This window comes from Tripterygium wilfordii, chromosome 14, assembly GCF_013401445.1.
Source record: "Tripterygium wilfordii isolate XIE 37 chromosome 14, ASM1340144v1, whole genome shotgun sequence".
In the NCBI taxonomy this organism is placed as follows: domain Eukaryota; kingdom Viridiplantae; phylum Streptophyta; class Magnoliopsida; order Celastrales; family Celastraceae; genus Tripterygium; species Tripterygium wilfordii.
In genome coordinates, this window is record NC_052245.1 from 10,901,221 (window position 1) to 10,918,665 (window position 17,445).

The 17,445-nt window shown below is 36.1% G+C and overlaps 2 protein-coding genes across 2 annotated transcripts; both read left to right on the top strand.

Moving 5' to 3' along the window:
- Positions 1 to 1,142: 1,142 nt before the first annotated feature.
- LOC120015227 (repetitive proline-rich cell wall protein-like) lies at positions 1,143 to 9,200 on the top strand. The gene is made up of 4 exons (XM_038867530.1): positions 1,143 to 1,233; positions 1,294 to 1,322; positions 2,485 to 2,488; positions 8,754 to 9,200. The coding sequence occupies exons 1-4, from the start codon at positions 1,164 to 1,166 to the stop codon at positions 9,008 to 9,010; spliced, it is 360 nt and encodes a 119-aa protein (XP_038723458.1). The 5' UTR covers positions 1,143 to 1,163; the 3' UTR covers positions 9,011 to 9,200.
- A 1,714-nt stretch (positions 9,201 to 10,914) lies between these two features.
- LOC120014884 (transcription initiation factor IIA subunit 2) lies at positions 10,915 to 15,875 on the top strand. Its single transcript, XM_038866992.1, has 3 exons — positions 10,915 to 11,152; positions 11,260 to 11,310; positions 15,361 to 15,875. The coding sequence occupies exons 1-3, from the start codon at positions 11,024 to 11,026 to the stop codon at positions 15,499 to 15,501; spliced, it is 321 nt and encodes a 106-aa protein (XP_038722920.1). The 5' UTR covers positions 10,915 to 11,023; the 3' UTR covers positions 15,502 to 15,875.
- The last annotated feature ends 1,570 nt before the right edge of the window (positions 15,876 to 17,445 follow it).

Here is a 17,445-nt window from a genome sequence, read left to right on the forward strand (position 1 = left end):
TTTTATGTATGCTGTTTGGGGGATCGGCGTCGCTTGCGAGACCGCCCCACCAAATAGACATTAATTAAGTTTAGTATAAAAGATAGAATAAAAATTACATAAAAAATAATAAATGTATAAATCATTGTAATTTGTTATTTTATTATTTTTAATAATTTAATAAACAAAAATTTAATTCAATTTAAACTTATAAATTACAAGATATTTTTATATAAATAAAATTTAAATGTTAAAATTTTATAATATAATCTTAATAAAAGGAGGAAACGACAAAAAAAAGAAAGAAGAAAAAAAATATTCTAAAATAAACTTCAATTATTTGGAACTTATAAGCTAACTTATCTTAGGGTGTTTGGTAGAGTATTTACTCCTCTAGCTTATAAACTGTACAATAAGTATAATGGTTTGGACAGTTGCCCCTTTTTTTCCCTGTGGTGGATGAGAGACATAAATATGTAGCATGATAAGCGATGGCGATGTGATCCGGGTATTTCCTCCGAATAAGCTTGAGGTTTTCTTAATCACCAACTTGTTGTAATCCCATAAAGATGATAATGACAGTAGCTGCAATAGTAGATACAATTCAAGCAGCACCGCTCGACAGCAATAAACACAGAGTCTTTCTTATCAAAATTTGTCAAAGAAAATCAATCAATGCATAACAAAGCTTCAAAGCTGAAGCTTAACAATATGGACGCAGGTTTTTATACATTTCAGAATAAGAAAAAGGGAATTATGCTATCTAGTACGTACCTTGGTGAGTGTAAATGACATAAAAGTGTTTTGTAGTTCGGAAAAAACTCTATTGGAATATGTATTTTAAATTTAAAAAAATTAGGTGAACGAGTATTCATCATACATTGCATATTGTGGTGAATCTTTAACCATTGATCTTAGGGTACCGGTTAACAAGATCCTAAGAAAAACTAAGAAATGGTCCTCATTTAAGAATATGACATCCTAATTGGCTAAGTTTTTCAACTTAATGGGACTCAAATGCACCTAATTGTATCAAAACCCTGGGCCTAGTAGCTTGACTTATTACACAGCTTAATTAACAAATGAAATGGACATAATTTAACCTATGGTTCGTAGCAGAGACCCCCCAGAACACTATAAAACGGCACCAATTCTCTACATTCAGTGCCATCAGAAATCCAAAGATGTCTCTCACAAACTTCCTGCTGCTGCTGCTGGGACTGGTGGCTATTCTTCCTTCTCTTGCTGATTACCATAAGCCACCATATTATAAGCCCCCAGTAAAGAAACCACCGATATACAAACCACCACATTATAAGCCTCCCCCAGTAAAGAAACCACCGGTATACAAACCACCTATTTATAAACCACCAGTTTATAAACCTCCTAAAGTAGAGAAGCCTCCAGTTTACAAACCACCTAAAGTGGAGAAGCCCAAGCCACCATACTACAAACCCCCGGTGTACAAGCCAAAGCCACCTTATGGTTACCATCCAGGACACCCCCCAACGAAGAACGACTAGGCTCTCATCCATGAAACAAGCAGCCACAGAAGCATATCTATATCTATATATTATATTATCAGCTACCTATGAAGTTACTGATGTAATTATTATGATGGTAGATTGATATAACTAGCTAAAAATAAGAGAGCTGTATGGACAGATACACTATCTTGCGTACCTCATTAATGAATCTATATGCTATTATTATATATGTTTACGGGTACTGTATAGTGCTCATATTGTTGTTACTCATGAAAGCTTCTGCCTGTTTGGTGCAGCGGATCCGCTGCACTAGCCTCTCTCCATTTCCGCTGCCCCAAATGGTGCAGCGGAAATAGCGAAGGACAGTGGATCCGCTAAAAAATAAAAAGCTCACTTGAGGAGCTTTTGCAGCGAAAACGCTGGAACATATTTTTTTTTAATTTTTTTTAAAGTGGGGCCCATGTAATGATTACAGTTTTAAAGTGTGGCCCACTATTCTCTTTTCTTTTAATTTAACATTTATATAAATAAAATATTTATACTTTAATTCTTTGAACCTTATACGTGTTTACTTTTAATACATAATGATTTATTAAAATAATACAATATAAATGTAATAAATTTCATTTAACATGTTATATTATTATTAATTCAGTAATAATAATAAATATAAATATTTCTAACGAATTTATAATTTATACTTCAAATTTATTAATACAATATTAATCTGAAAATAAATTAATTTATTAATATTTATAATTTATTTTACTAATTAACATTTTCAGTTTTGATACAAAAAAATGTCTAATATACTTAAAGTAATTTTAATAATAAATTATATTTATTAAATTTCTTTAATAACAAAATGATTAAAAATTTATGAAAATTTATTATTAAATTCAAGATAATACTTTTAGTCAACAGTTTTTCCGCTAGCGTTAACTATTAGTTCACCAAATACCTCAGAGCATATTTTACAGCTTTAAGCTCAGCTTTTTTCCCACAACTTTTCCTCTAGCATTGAAAATCAACCCAACCGCTCTACCAAACGGACCCCTTGTTTCCTGGTTGCGAGCAAGAAAAATGCAACGTCATCCTCACAGCATAAAGCATTTCACCGTTTTATATATTTGACATAGCTTCATCCATACTATGTGCTTAATTGAGCTAAAACAGACTAAAATCACTTTAAAATGCAATGCACAAGAAGTTTTCCAGAGCCATGCACCATATGATAGGATTAGTCCTCCTATGCAGAGCAGCCTGTGGTTCAACTCAGACACCTAAAACAGGGTAAATAGCATACCAAAATTGACGAATTTTTGGAACATCTGCTTATTTCTTATTCGGGACCTTTAATTTTTCTTCAAATTTGTCGATATTGGTAGGTTTTGGTCAAGAATTGAGATTAAGAATGATCTATGAAATTTCTATTCCTCGACGCTTTTGTATGAATTGGCGTTGCTGGTGTAGTGGTGTTGGAGAATGTACACCCCAAGTCTCACGCGGAAAAAGAGAGAGTGTGTGGCCTTATATACAGTGGAATAGCTTTTGAGGTCGGATGGGCTACCCATCCATTTGTGTCCAAAAACTCATCTTAGCCCCATGTAATATGAGCTCACACTCAATCCAAGGAGTTAACTCAAGTAAAAGGCAAAACAAAATCGGCATAGAGCAACTACAATGGTGAATAACCAATTTACCCAATAATTTTTTTTTGAAAATTGTAATTTGGTGACATGGCAAGGAAAGAGATGTGTATGCAATTGATTTTTGATGTCATTTGTTTTTTTTTTGGAAAGTGTGCTTTGCATTTGTCCGTAAGGCAAGCAAAATGACATGGGAAGTGTGCTTTTCATTTTTTATCAGCTTTTAATCTAAGCCGTTGGATAGATCCAACTGCTTATATATATATATATATATATGTTTAGATGTTTATTGAGCTGAAGTTTGAGTTGGGGTTGCAAAAGCCAAAGGGTGTGGCACTTAAGTCCTTAAGGTGATCTTTATTCTGCTATGTTTAAGGCTACACAGTCAACACTCAACAGTCCTTGAGTTTGCTTAATCAGTTAAATGAGAATTTTAATTTTTTTTAGTAAGGTAAAGCCACCACTGGAAATTGATCACTGAATCCTCAAATTACTAACAAAGGTCCTAATCGATCAATAGATAATGCTAAATGTACATATGTATGGATAAATAAAGCCAAATGAAGGCTACAAATGTAACCTATCCCGGCCCTGGGTGGGAATGGAAGAAAAAAAAATATGGTGGGCGTTCCTACTGAGGGGCAGTAAAGTGAAAGTAACATAACCTTTTACACGCACTACTGATTATCTTTAGTCTTTACACATAGAAATATGTAATAATGCATGCTGTATTTGCAAAATTTCAACATATATATAATACTAAACTCTTGACACAAGGTTAAAGAGAGGGCCTATATATATATTAGCCTAATATATGCATTAAAGACCTTTGCCAATTGTCAAACTTTTCAACCCAGTTCACATACCCAATTTTTTAGTGGAACCCAGTTCGAATTTTTCTGCATACATTAAGTTAATTAATTATTAGACAAAGCCATGCAAAATGACATGGGCCGTGACGTTTACTAGATCCTCTTACATACTATAAAAGCCACTCAAGTGTTCTACTTCTTGCACAAACACCAAAACATAAAACATGTCTTCAAAACATTACTTGCTAGGGCTGTTCTTCCTCCTCAGTGTTGTGCTACTGCACACCACTCCCTCTTTTGCTGGGCGCTTTGAGCGTAACAAGCCCCCTCAACCACCATCCGAACACAAGCCCGAGCCATCTAAGGGCAAGGGTGACAATCCACCATCGGAGCACGAGCCACCAAAAGGTAATGGTGACAAGCCACCCCATAAGCATCACCCAGGACACATTCTGGTAGAAGAAGTGGAGGGCGTGCACAAGCCACCGGTCAAGCAAGCGCCGCCTAAGGGCAAGGGTGATGAGCCACCGTTTGAGCGCGAGCCACCGAAAGGTAATGGTGACAAGCCACCCCATGAGCATCACCCAGGACACATTCTGGTAGAAGAAGTGGCGAGGGTGCACAAGCCACCAGTCAAGCAAGAGCCACCTAAGGGCAAGGGTGACAAGCCACCGTTTAAGCCTGAGCCACCTAAGGGTAAGGACAACAAGCCACCGTTCAAGGATGAGCCGTCAAAAGGTAAGGGAGAGAAGCCACCAGCAGAGCAGAAGCCACCCCATGAGCATCACCCAGGACACATTTTGATAGAAGAAATGGAGGGCATGCACAAGCCTCCACGGAAGCTAAATCCACCAACTTATCCAAAGAAGAAACCGGATCACCCCCACAAGCCACCACATCACCCCTAAAAGCCCCCACAGTAGGCACCTGATAGTGCCATGCCGGCTAGCTCGGTTAACTACAACTACAACTACAACTATTAGTAAGAGTGATAAATAAGTGCTTCTACGTACATCATGTATTTTGCTTCTGGTTTCTAGAAATATGGCTAGAGTACTTGTACTGTACTAGGTATTATTATTATGTTAATGTTAATATTATCTTTGCGTCTGTTGAATTGTTTGCAGTGTTAATCTTTCAAAGAGCACAAACGCCTAGCTATTATTTTTTGCTACGTGCATGTACTAGTTGGGTGGAAAGAATGAATAATGAAATTCAGATGGTTTATGAAGTCGTAGCAAAGATAATAAATTGTAAGAAAATTAATGATCAACCGACATAGAGTAATATTTAAATTAAGGAGTGGTTGTACTTTGTAGGCTCTTTAATCCTTAAAATATATGTCATTGGTTAATCTGGCGAATAGTAGTGCAGAACATCCAAAAAAGACAGAAATAATGGGTATGTTCAGTAGAGTTTATTTGCTGTTAAAATAAACTAGTTTATAAGTAATTAAAAATAAACTAATATATAAGTTGTAGTTTTGAGATGTTTGGTGAAACTCATAACTTATAAACTGTGAATTTTTTTATTTAAATTTAGTTTAAAAGATAAAATAAAAACTATACAAAAAAATCAGAACTACATAAAGCATTGCTTTATAGTTTGTTATTTTATTATTTTTGGTAATTTTTATTTTTATTATAATTATTTTTAGGAAAATTTTTATTTTAAATTTAAACTTATAAATTACAAGATATTTTTATATAAATAAAATTAAAATTAAAATTATAAAAAAATGTATAAAATTATCTTTATAAAAGAAAAGAAGAAACGAAAAAGAAAAAGGAAAAAAAAAACAAAAATTCTAAAATAAATTTCAATTTGACATTTCCTTGAGATGTTTGGCAGAGTGTTTGCCACAGCTTATAAGTTGTGCCACACACTAAAATAAGTATCATGGGTTGGGCAACCCTTAGGAAATATGGGCCTCGTCATATTATAGTGGCCCATGAGTAGGCCGCTTAGTCATGTCTCTTCCCAGCAAATGTTTAGATGTGGCCTGCGGGAACAGACGAAGAAGAATAGTGGAGTGTTTTGTGCAGCTCTCTCTTCTTTACTCATTTGTATTTTTCTTCCTAATTTGTATTATAACTAGCTACGATGTCCATTATCTATTTGCAACCCTCGAATTGACCCTGTTTAAACCAACGAGCAGTGGCTCGGTTGACAATCGATTGGATTAGGTATATGTGTGCCCAAAGTTCGATTTTAATGAGAAACAAAATTTTCAATGTTATTTCAAAAAAATTGACCATGTTTAACATCGTATGAGGAAAAAAAATCAAAATCCTAAAAAGTAAAATCTAAATCCTAAATCCTAAATTTTAAACTTTTTTTTGGTAATTTCCTAAATTCTAAACACTAAGAGTGTGTTTGGATTGAGGGATTCGAGGGAAGCGAAGAAAAGGAAGAGTGAGGTTCCTTCTAATTTCCTGATTTGGATAATTTAAAAAATATTAAGGGAAGGGATTTAGAAAGAATTGGAGGGAAAATTTTATTAAATTTTTGTCAAAATTCTTCCTCTCCAAAATGGAGTCATTTGCAGGGAAAAGATGACTTATTAAGTTATTTTTAAGTTAAAAACCTATCTTACCGTTGTACATGGAGTCATTTGGAGGGAAAAGATGACTTATTAAGTTATTTTTAAATTAAAAACCTATTTTACACTTGTACATGGCACATTAACATAAAAAATAAGGATAAATTAGTAAATTAAACTAATTTCTTTCCTTTCTTCTTTTAGGAATTTTTACTCATAAGGACAAAATTAAAAATTGTATTACAATAAGGACAACCTAAAAAAACTTTAGAAAAAATGACAAAGTCTGCTAACTTATCAAAATACCCTATCTCCTTCTCCCCCCCCTCTTCTTCCTCCTTTCTTCTTCTTCTTCCTTGCGTCACCATATCGAAAGTTTGCCATCCGGCCATCATTTTGGACCAATGAACTACCAAAATGAAGCTCTAGGTCAGCCCGATCAAAGCACAATCATCACCAATAGTAGGAAATCACTTGAGTCGTCGAAAAAACTTCGTGAAATTACGGTCACCATTTGAAAAATAGTTAGATCCAGCCAATACGACCAACGTCGGTGACCGTCAACACCCCCAACCAACTCCACAGATCAAGGCGCATCACTTTTGAGGTTTTATTGCATTTTCAAACTCTTTTTTTTTTAATCTGAAATTGGATCTAAATCTGCAAATATTATATATGTTTCAGATTTGTTATGATATGTTATCTGTTTCAGAACTTCAAACAGATAACATTTCATTAAAGACATAGAACATTTAACAAGACAAATAACATTATGACAGATATCAAATTAATCGAAATAGATAACAAATCACATGTAATTTGCATATCCCAAATCAAAACCAAAAAACCACGAAAATCACCATAGAAATTGTTGAAAATAATGATGTGATGAAAGATCGAAAGAAAACAACAAGACCTACAAGCCTCGTGGTGAGTATAAGTAGATCTAGTTTGAATACAACAAAATATAGGAATGAAAAATTACTAAAAATGCCGTAGAACTCTCAAATAAGTCATGAGGGGCGGAGACGAAACTTCCGGTGAAGGTCAGAAATGAATTATGTGCATGAGACATGTCATGTTTGATAATCAAGATAAGAGTATTTTAGACAATAAAACCATATATCATGATTTTTTGTCCTTTTTGGAATATTAGTTCAACATACATGGATTTTATGTCATTTTCAAATAAAAAAAAAAACTATGATTTAACATGATTTCAGGAGACAATTATAACTAGAAAAGGTTAGAACCCCTCTCAACTCTTACAAAACAACTAAACAAGATGGCTAATTTTGAAAGGAAAGCATCGGAGCTAAACAAGTAAAAGTATCAGACCAAAATCAAGGTGAGATCTGATGAAATAGAGAAGGAAAATGAAAGCAGTGAAAGTGAGACCTCTCTCTATCTATGGCTGATTTTGGGACGCGCAGAAAGGGCATATTTTCAAACTTTTCAACTCCTATGAAGGGACGGCTATCGGACAAAGTCTTGTCTTATCAAAATTTGTCAAAAAAATCAATCAATTCATGCATAACAAGAGCAGACATTTTTGAGAGTGTGTGGATTGAGAGATTTGGGTTGGGTTGGGAAATTAAGTTTCATTCTAATTCTCTTATTTAGATAGTTCAGAAAAAATTAAGTTTCATTCCAATCCCATTTGGATAGTTTAGAAAAAAAAATTAATGGAGGGATTTAGAGAGAATTGAGAGAAAATTTCATTAAATAAATTTTTCTGTTTCTTTTTTATCTATTCAAACATGATAGAGGAAAAAATGTATTTTCTTTCTTCTTTATCCACCGACAAGCTGTTTATTAAAAAAGTAAACACGAGAGAGTGAGAAAGCAATAAACAGAGTCTACTCACATCATCAAAGTTGTCAAAGAAAATCAATCAATGCATGACAAAGTTTGAAAGTTGAAGCCAACAATATGGATGCACGTTCTTGTACATTTCAGAATAAGAAAACTTATAAAATGGTCCTCGTTTAAGAATATGACATCCTAATTGGCTAAGTTTTTCAACTTAATGGGACCCAAATGCACCTAATCGTATCAAAACCCTGGGCCTATTAGCTTGACTTATTACACAGCTTAATTAACAAATGAAATGGACATAATTTGAGCCATGGTTAGTAGTAGAGAGTAGAGACCCCCCAGAACACTATAAAATGGCACAAATTCTCCACATTTAGAGCCATCAGAAAGCCAAATATGTCTCTCATAAACTTCTTGCTGCTGCTGCTGGGACTGGTGGCTATTCTTCCTTCTCTTGCTGATTACCATAAGCCTCCCCCAGTAAAGAAACCACCGGTATACAAACCACCATATTACAAGCCTCCCCCAGTAGAGAAACCACCAGTATACAAACCACCTATTTATAAACCACCAGTTTATAAACCTCCTAAAGTAGAGAAGCCTCCAGTTTACAAACCACCGAAAGTGGAGAAGCCCAAGCCACCATACTACAAACCCCCGGTGTACAAGCCAAAGCCACCTTATGGTTACCATCCAGGACACCCCCCAACGAAGAACGACTAGGCTCTCATCCATGAAACAAGCAACCACAGAAGCATATCTATATATTATATTATCGGCTACCTATGAAGTTACTGATGTAATTATTATGATGGTAGATTGATATAACTAGCTAAAAATAAGAGCTGTATGGACAGATACACTATCTTGCGTACCTCATTAATCAATCTATATGCTATTATATATATGTTTACGGGTACTGTATAATGCTCATATTGTTGTTTCTCATGAAAGCTTGTTTCCTGGTTGCGAGCAAGAAAAATGCAACGTCACCCTCACAGCATAAAGCATTTCACCGTTATATATATCTGATACAAGGTCATAATGAACATAAATCAATCTCTTTAGACATAAGGAAAAAAATCATCCTAGTTTTGACACAGCGTCATCCATACTATGTGCTTAATTATGCTAAAACAGACTAAAATCACTTTAAAATGCAATGCAAAGGAAGTTTTCCAGAGCCATGCACCATAATTGGCGAATTTTTTGGAACATCTGCTTATTTCTTCTAATTTTTCGATATTGGTAGGTTTTGGTCAAGAATCGAGATTAAGAATGATCTATGAAATTTCTATTCCTCCACCCTTTTGCATGAATTGGCGTTGTTGGTGTTGAAGAATGTACACCCAAGTCTCTCATGGAAAAAATAGAGTGTGTGTGCATGTGACCCCTTATATTTGTGTCCAAAAACCCATTTTAGGCCCATGACACCCCATCCAATTCCAAGGTAACTCAAGAAAAAGGCAAAACAAAATCGGCATGAAGAAGGTGATCTGATCTGCTATACGAAGTTATCTTTGTAAGAGTTGTACTCCATTCTTAAAAATGGATGCCATATTCGCCCAAGAAAACCAAAATTCATGTCTTCTTTCTTTCATATTTGCCTGTTTGATGATCGGATCCGTTGCATCAACAGCTAACCGTTTCCGCTGCATCTTTTGATAGAGCGGAAATAGCGGATCCATTTAAAAAAAGCTCATCCTAAGAGCTTATAGGCAACGAAAACGTTGTATTTCTTTTTTATTTTTTAAGTGGGGCCCACGTGATGTTACAGTTTGACAGTGTGGCCCCATGTGATTATTATATTTATATAAATAAAATATGTATACTCTAATACTTTTATTGATGAATTAAAAATACAATAAATGTAATAAATTCAATTTAACATGTTATATTATTATTAATTCAACAAATGAGCCATTGGTTGAGTGAGAATGATTTTATTTACATGTCCCTGACTTCAGGTCATGGAGGAGGTGTGTGGGCATAGTTTGCCCTTGCAGGGGCTTGATTTGTGCCTCCTGCGTGGAGCCTGTTAACACCTGTATTTTCATAGGCTTGATCTGGTGGTGTGTCGTATATTGTATTTGTACTTGTACTAAAAAAAATTATTTCTAACAAATTTATAATCTATTCTTCAAATTAATTTTAAATATAAATTATATTTGTTTAATTAAATTGAAGATTAAAAATCATATTATAATAACAAAATTTATTATAAAAATCTTAAAATACAATATTATACAATTTAACATAATACTTTAATACTACATCTTTTTTGCTAACGTCAACTTTTAATTCACCAAACATCTCACAGTATATTTCACAACTTTAAATTCAGCTTTTTTTTCCACAATTTTTCATTAGCATTGAAAATTAATCCAATTACCCTATCAAGCGAAGCGGAACTGATATATTTCCGATTTAAGGTTTGGATTCTCTTTTTGTTACATGGAGCCGTGGGCCAAATGCGTGTCTGGACAAACTCTGGGTTCTCTCAGGTTTTGGGCCGGTCACTTGCAATCTTGAACGGATCGATGGTTGACCAACACGTGTCAATAATCAATTGGACTGTCTCAAACTGCGTCTCTATTTATGCCGCATATTCAAAAGCTAGGGTATAAAACACACCCCTCTCAACTGCTGAAGCGCTCTTATCGATTCGTACTCAATTTCCCCTCAAATCCCAAAACTTCTCTCCTCTGCATATGGTTAGTTGTCTGATCTTGAGAAATGGCGACATTTGAGCTCTATCGGAGGTCGACGATCGGGATGTGCTTGACCGAGACTCTCGATGAGATGGTTCAAAACGGAACGCTCACACCCGAGCTTGCTATACAGGTCCTTGTCCAGTTTGACAAGGTACGCTTATATTTTCATTTGTACTGAATTTGATTTTTTTTAAATAAAATTTTTGGTTCTATTTCTGAACTTGTGATTGTTCTTATGGGCATGTCAATTCTTTACAGTCTATGACTGAAGCTTTGGAGTCGCAAGTGAAGAGCAAGGTGTCTATTAAGGTAATGCTTTTGCTTTTTGTTGGTGATTAGTGCGTCCTGAATTCTTCTTGGAACGGGGATCGGTTTCTTAAGTCGGTTACAATTTTCCGATTAAAAAAGTCGGTGGCAATTTTTGGCTTTGTAGGTCAATAATTGTGTTATTATTTATTACTAAATTACATAAAGTTTGTAGTTCTTGTTTTGGGTTTCTTATGCGGCTCTATTAACATGTTTTGTGTTGAGTAAGTAGAATGTTAGAGGTGCAGTATTAACTTGTATAGAAGAGATTAGTTGCTTATGCCGATGAATTTTAAATAGCATATTCATGATTTTTGTAGGACTAGTGAGCTTATTAAGGAAAACATTAGAAGAGAAAGGTTGTTATTTTAGGGTCTCCTTTAGTTGACAGTATATGAGGTTGAAAGATTGCCCCTTTGGCATGTGGAGACTCAGCCAAATGATAAATTGGTGGACGTAGCTATAATGTTGTAAACTGTGAAGTTCTGGCCCACGTGATATATTCTTCTGGTTTGCCCATTATTGTTACGATTGGAAATTGCAATGGACTGGAATGCATCCCCCAATTGTGTCTTTGGGATTTGATAATACTATAAATGCATAGTATTGAGTTATCCATCCTCTAGTTTACCTCCACTTACATCTAACATGGCTTGAAGCTTGAGCTGTTTCGAACTGCCCTCCACCTTTCTTGTTGTCTTACTTGTCTCTTTGCGTCATTTGTTTTTAATTTCATAGAGTATACCGTGGCACAACTACTAAAAGAGGAGGCCTGGTTCTATATTATGCTTGACCTGTTGCATAATTGAGCTTTGTAAAAGGTTTCTGATGTACAAATGTTTCTAGGTGTTGCTTCTCTTACATCATTAATGTTGGTATTCCTTTCTTGCAAATTGCAATCGGTAACACCAATTGTGATCCATGTGTCACCTAAAAAGCGTTGAATTGATGCCTAGTGATGTGGGCACTTTCTCTATGAAGCCTGCCTTGAGGAACTGCTTCTCCCAACACCCCCCTCCCCCTCCTTTTCTAAATTAGACGATTACTAGAATGTGCTTGTTGCCTTGTTCCTGTTTAGGAAAAGATGTGGTGGTTAACTTTTGAAGTGAAGGATGCCATATAACTTTTGGTATTAAAGATGAGATGAAAATGTGGATTTTTTGGGGCATTATATAGAAGGTGGTTTCAGTTGAATTGGTTGAAGTGGTCCATACACGGACTTCATATTCTAGTTTTACATTCTTCATTTGAAGGAGTTCAAAGTCTTCCCTCTAATGGATCCTAAATTCCTAATGCATGCTTTTAGGTGTGGCAGTCTTCCACTGGGATAATATGGGAAAACAACATATATTGTGGTAGATGTAAATAATCTTCTCCATATAAGAGCAAGAGAGATATGAGCATCTCAGTGTTGGTTTTTTTTTTTTTGTTTTTCTTCTTCTTCTTTCTACTTTTGATAAGCTGTAAGCATGATCCTCTGGTTCTTCTGCTTTGTTTTTGTGACTATATGCATTATATTTCTATGTGGGCTCTCTTCCAGTGTTTAGAAAATTGGTAAATGCAAAAACCATTATCTTATGCGCCTCAACTCAGTTTCCAGTTTAATTATAAGCTTGCTCTTCATACTTCACTGGCTAATGCTTGTGTGGAGCGAGCAATCAACCTGGAATTGAGTTTCTTTTGTAATAGAAATGAACTGTGGGTTATGTTGGTGGTTCAGGGAACAACTTGGTTGCGGGGATTTTTAATCTTTTTCCCCCCTGCTATCGCACCTGTCTCTGATTTATCATAAACACTTGAAAACTCTTGTTAGATTAATCCTGCAAAGAGCTATATTTGGTCTTATTTGGTTTTGCTGATCTTGAATCTTTAAGAGATGCCATTATAGATTAAGCTAGTAGTTCATCAACAATTTGACTTCCTCCTTTATGTAGTAATCTCCAACAAGACATGTCACATCCTCCACCGAGTGACAATGGAATTTTGCTATAGTGTGAACTTGAACAGTATGCTTATGCTGATAAACTTTTCTGGTGTTCTGGAGATTAATTAGTTGTTGTTTGGCAAATAAGTTGAGTATTCAAATTACCAGTGCAAGTTTGAACCATAGATGTTAATTTGAATTTCAATTTAGTTATGTAGACAATAAAATCTGTTCCTCCGTAATTTCCATTTAGTATTCCTCTGACGAACTACTGTTTATTGTCTTCATATATAGAGGGAAGTCAAAGTCCTTAATCATAAACATGACACAGTTAAAATTTTATTCTTCTTTGGCATGTTCTATTTTGCTGGGTGGTTATTTGATAGATAAGGAGGAGACATCACTCAGTACCTAAGGCCCAACCCATCTACCAGCTCATAGCCTGGGCCAAACCATGCGGCCCATGTGCTGGCAGGGGTTGTACCTGAGGCCCAGTTTAGGTTGAAAACCCCAGGTACTAAGGAGAGGTACTACCTCCCACCTATATACAACACTTCCTCCCCTCTCCTAACCGAAGACCAACGTCCACGTTGGTCGAGCACCTTGGCCTGCCATGGCAGAGTACTCAGACTCAGGACTCGGGACCCTTCCCTATCGCTATCCTTTCGGCCCCATATAACAGAACACCAAGGCCGGCCACTCCGCGGATGCGGCCCTAAGGGCCAGGGGCACAAGGCCCATGAATACCAGAGCTCCCCGTAGGGCAGGAACGAGGGCTCCGATACCAATGATAGATAAGGAGGAGACATCACTCAGTACCTAAGGCCCAACCCATCTACCAGCCCATAGTCTGGGCCAAACCATACGGCCCATGTGCTGGCAGGGGTTGTACCTGAGGCCCAGTTTAGGCTGAAAACCCCAGGTACTAAGGAGAGGTACTACCTCCCACCTATATACAACACTTCCTCCCCTCTCCTAACCGATGTGGGACTCTTATCATTATTTTAATAAATAATGTCAATAGTTTTTTTGTTGTGTTATTTTTCTAGTGTTACTACTATACTACCTAGCTGACAAAGGAACTGATATTGTTGGGCAAAAAAAGATGTGTACCAGGTTGGAATCAAGCCGTGCATATGCATTTCTGCAGTACTATTTGCTGGCCTTGTTCACATGAACTTGGGCCCATGGCTTCCACCATGAATGCTATTTTCATTATTTTGATTGGTTTTAGGTGTGGAGATGTCCTATACTTGACACAGACACATGGTGTAGTACTCATGAATCATAATATCATTTGGTAGGAAGTGGTGGCTTTGTTGCTTTGTTTGTGCAACCTATGAGACGTAGATTCTTTAAATGGAAAAGAACCCATTCTAATGTGGACTGGCTGGTAGTTTTGAGAGGTGGTGGCATGAGCTTTCCAGCAGGGCAAGGAAAAAGATACCAATACTTTAGTGGTTTTGATGGCTTTGTTAGTATGAGTGCTTTAAAAATGTACAGTGGTGTACTGCAATACGACACGTGGGCTGCTATTGTGATAGACATCAATGAGGTCAAACCGTCAAAGGAAAAAAAAAGTTTTATATATGTTGCATGTTAAGTGTTAACTCGGGGCCTTTTACTAGTTAGTCCCGGTAAAACCCCCAGCCGGCGTATTTTTTTGAAACGAGGCCCTCGGTAACGTGACATAAAGACTCCTTTTTTTGTATTGAAATTTGATAAACCTAACTTAAAACTGAACTAAATATATACTTATACTAGAAATAAGAATGAGATGCTGACTTCATAATCATCCAAGTCTTGGTCATTAGCTCTAGCACATTATCTCAGAAATAATGAGTACTGTTGCTCTGTCTTTGTAAAATGCCTCCTTATTTGGATTTTCTCAGTCCTTGCCTGTCATTATCTAGATCAGTCTGCTTTTGCCTATCATGGCTTGATTCTCTTGTTTACCCACAATTATCGTGGAACTTTGATTATCTCGTCATATCATTTCCTTTAGGTTTTTTCGATTCTTAGTTTCTTTTGGCTTCTTGGTTTCATATCGTCATTTAATCTTCTTTTGGACACTTAATATGAAAATTAAAAATGCAACATAAAAGCTCACTTACTTTTATTGTGTGTAGGGACATCTGCACACCTACAGATTCTGCGACAATGTTTGGACCTTCATCTTACAGGATGCTTTGTTTAAGCATGATGACAATCAGGAGAATTTGGGTCGGGTTAAAATAGTGGCATGCGACTCAAAGCTGCTCATACAGTGATTCATCTGAATCTTTTGTGCAAGCAGGTAACAAAGGTGAATTGTACGTTGGAAAGTGGAAGTCTAGTTGCTTGATGTATTGGACTAGTGAATGTTACTAGAAGGCTCATCTTCTTGTTTCCCTCTTATTATTTACTGTCCCTTATTTATTTTTATTTTTTTATATTTGGAATCAAACCATGGATCTTGGGAATGTATGATCTGTATAATGTACTGCTAATTACTGTTGCCCTTCCTTGAATGTGAAGTAAGGTCATTTTGTGAATGCGAAGGGCAGTTATGCTGGATGAATTTTCTGTAAGATTGATCTGTACTTATTTCCAGAGGACGTATGGGGTAGATTAAGTGGTCTATGCCAGACCAAGTTCATATTTTGATGATGCAAGAGTACCTCTCTTACCTGAAGATATTCTAAATATGCAAACTATTTTTGAAGTATTTTATTTTTCTTTCGTTTCATTTATGAACAGTATTAATTTTATTATTAGTTGTTTTTCAGTCTTTCGACTTGTTTTACGGTATTGATTCATCTTGGCGGCCTGCGTATTGTTTTCTTGCCGTCATTTGAAACTGATGGTTATCTACTCAGAACTTGCTCTTGAACTTGAATACAAGGATATCTATGCACAGAACTAAGAGCTTTCGAGTTTTGACTTGCCCAAAATCCACTGTCAAAGGATTTGTGTCTATGAATAGAAACCTTGAAAGGAGCCGATAAAGATCCGATGAGCGTAAGGGGTTGTTGACAGTGAGAGAGGCAGCAGAGGAATCACTGAAGCAAGAAGCAAGGGATACTGGGATAGTATTTTGAATAAAGAAGCAAGTTTGTCCCTGGTATAGTGCATTATGAATAAAAATGAAGCAAGTTTGTCTGTGGTATGGTGCATTGGATAAAATATTTCTATCTGTATAATTATTTTAAGCTCTCAATAATGTGAACTCTGAGATAAAAAAGCAGAGATTTACCCTCCTTGAGCTCTCCTTTATGCTCTTATTATTGGGAGCCTAGCTCAATGCGTTGGGTACAGCCAAGGCTTTATAAACAGCATTCCTCTTCTATTCTTTCCTTGTGGGACTTGGTGTGTGAGTTGGCCTCCACCAGCATTGTTTCAGTGGCACGACATAGTTCATATCACAAAAGAAAATGGTGGAAACCAGTACAAACAAAGTAGAGTTGGGCTATAATAGACCGAGTGAACTGAAAGCGTTTGACGATACAAAAGCCGGTGGCCTTATCGCTGCAGACCGAGGAGGAGGTGGAGTACATGACTTAAGTTCCTTATTCTAGTGCTGCTGGCAGTCTCATCACTAATGTATGCAATGGTATGCACTAGGCCAGAGATTTAACAAACTCTCTGTGTAATTAGCAGGTACATGGAGAATCCTGGAAAAATTCACTTGCAAGTTGTGAAGTGGATTTTGAGTTGCACTAGGCCAGAGATTTAACAAACTCTGTGTAATTAGCAGGTACATGGAGAATCCTGGAAAAATTCACGAGCAAGTTGTGAAGTTACCCTAAAGGTACTAATGATGTTCGAAAACTCTTTATGTTCCTAACTTTAGCATCCAATTTGTTCATAATCTAGGTGACATGCTTACTTTTGTCTTTGTCATGTCTTTCCTCTCTCTTTCTTCTCTCTATTTTCTCTCTGCTGCATCATCCGCTATAAAATATGGAGTAGTGATTTCGTTTTAAGTTTTGTGAGGTTCGTTTAGAATTTCACGTTGGTGATTTGTGCGGAAGAAGTTGACAATTTTTTTTTTTGGATATTCTATCAACAAAGAGATTAGAAGATGCATAAATTCACTGAATATTCGATGTGAGCCCTATCATGTTTGATTTACAAACACAAATGGTGGATATTAAAATGCCATGAGTTTTTACAGGTTGGACAACGAGTGCAAAGTTTACTTACCAATGGCTTATTTCATTGTCAACTTAATT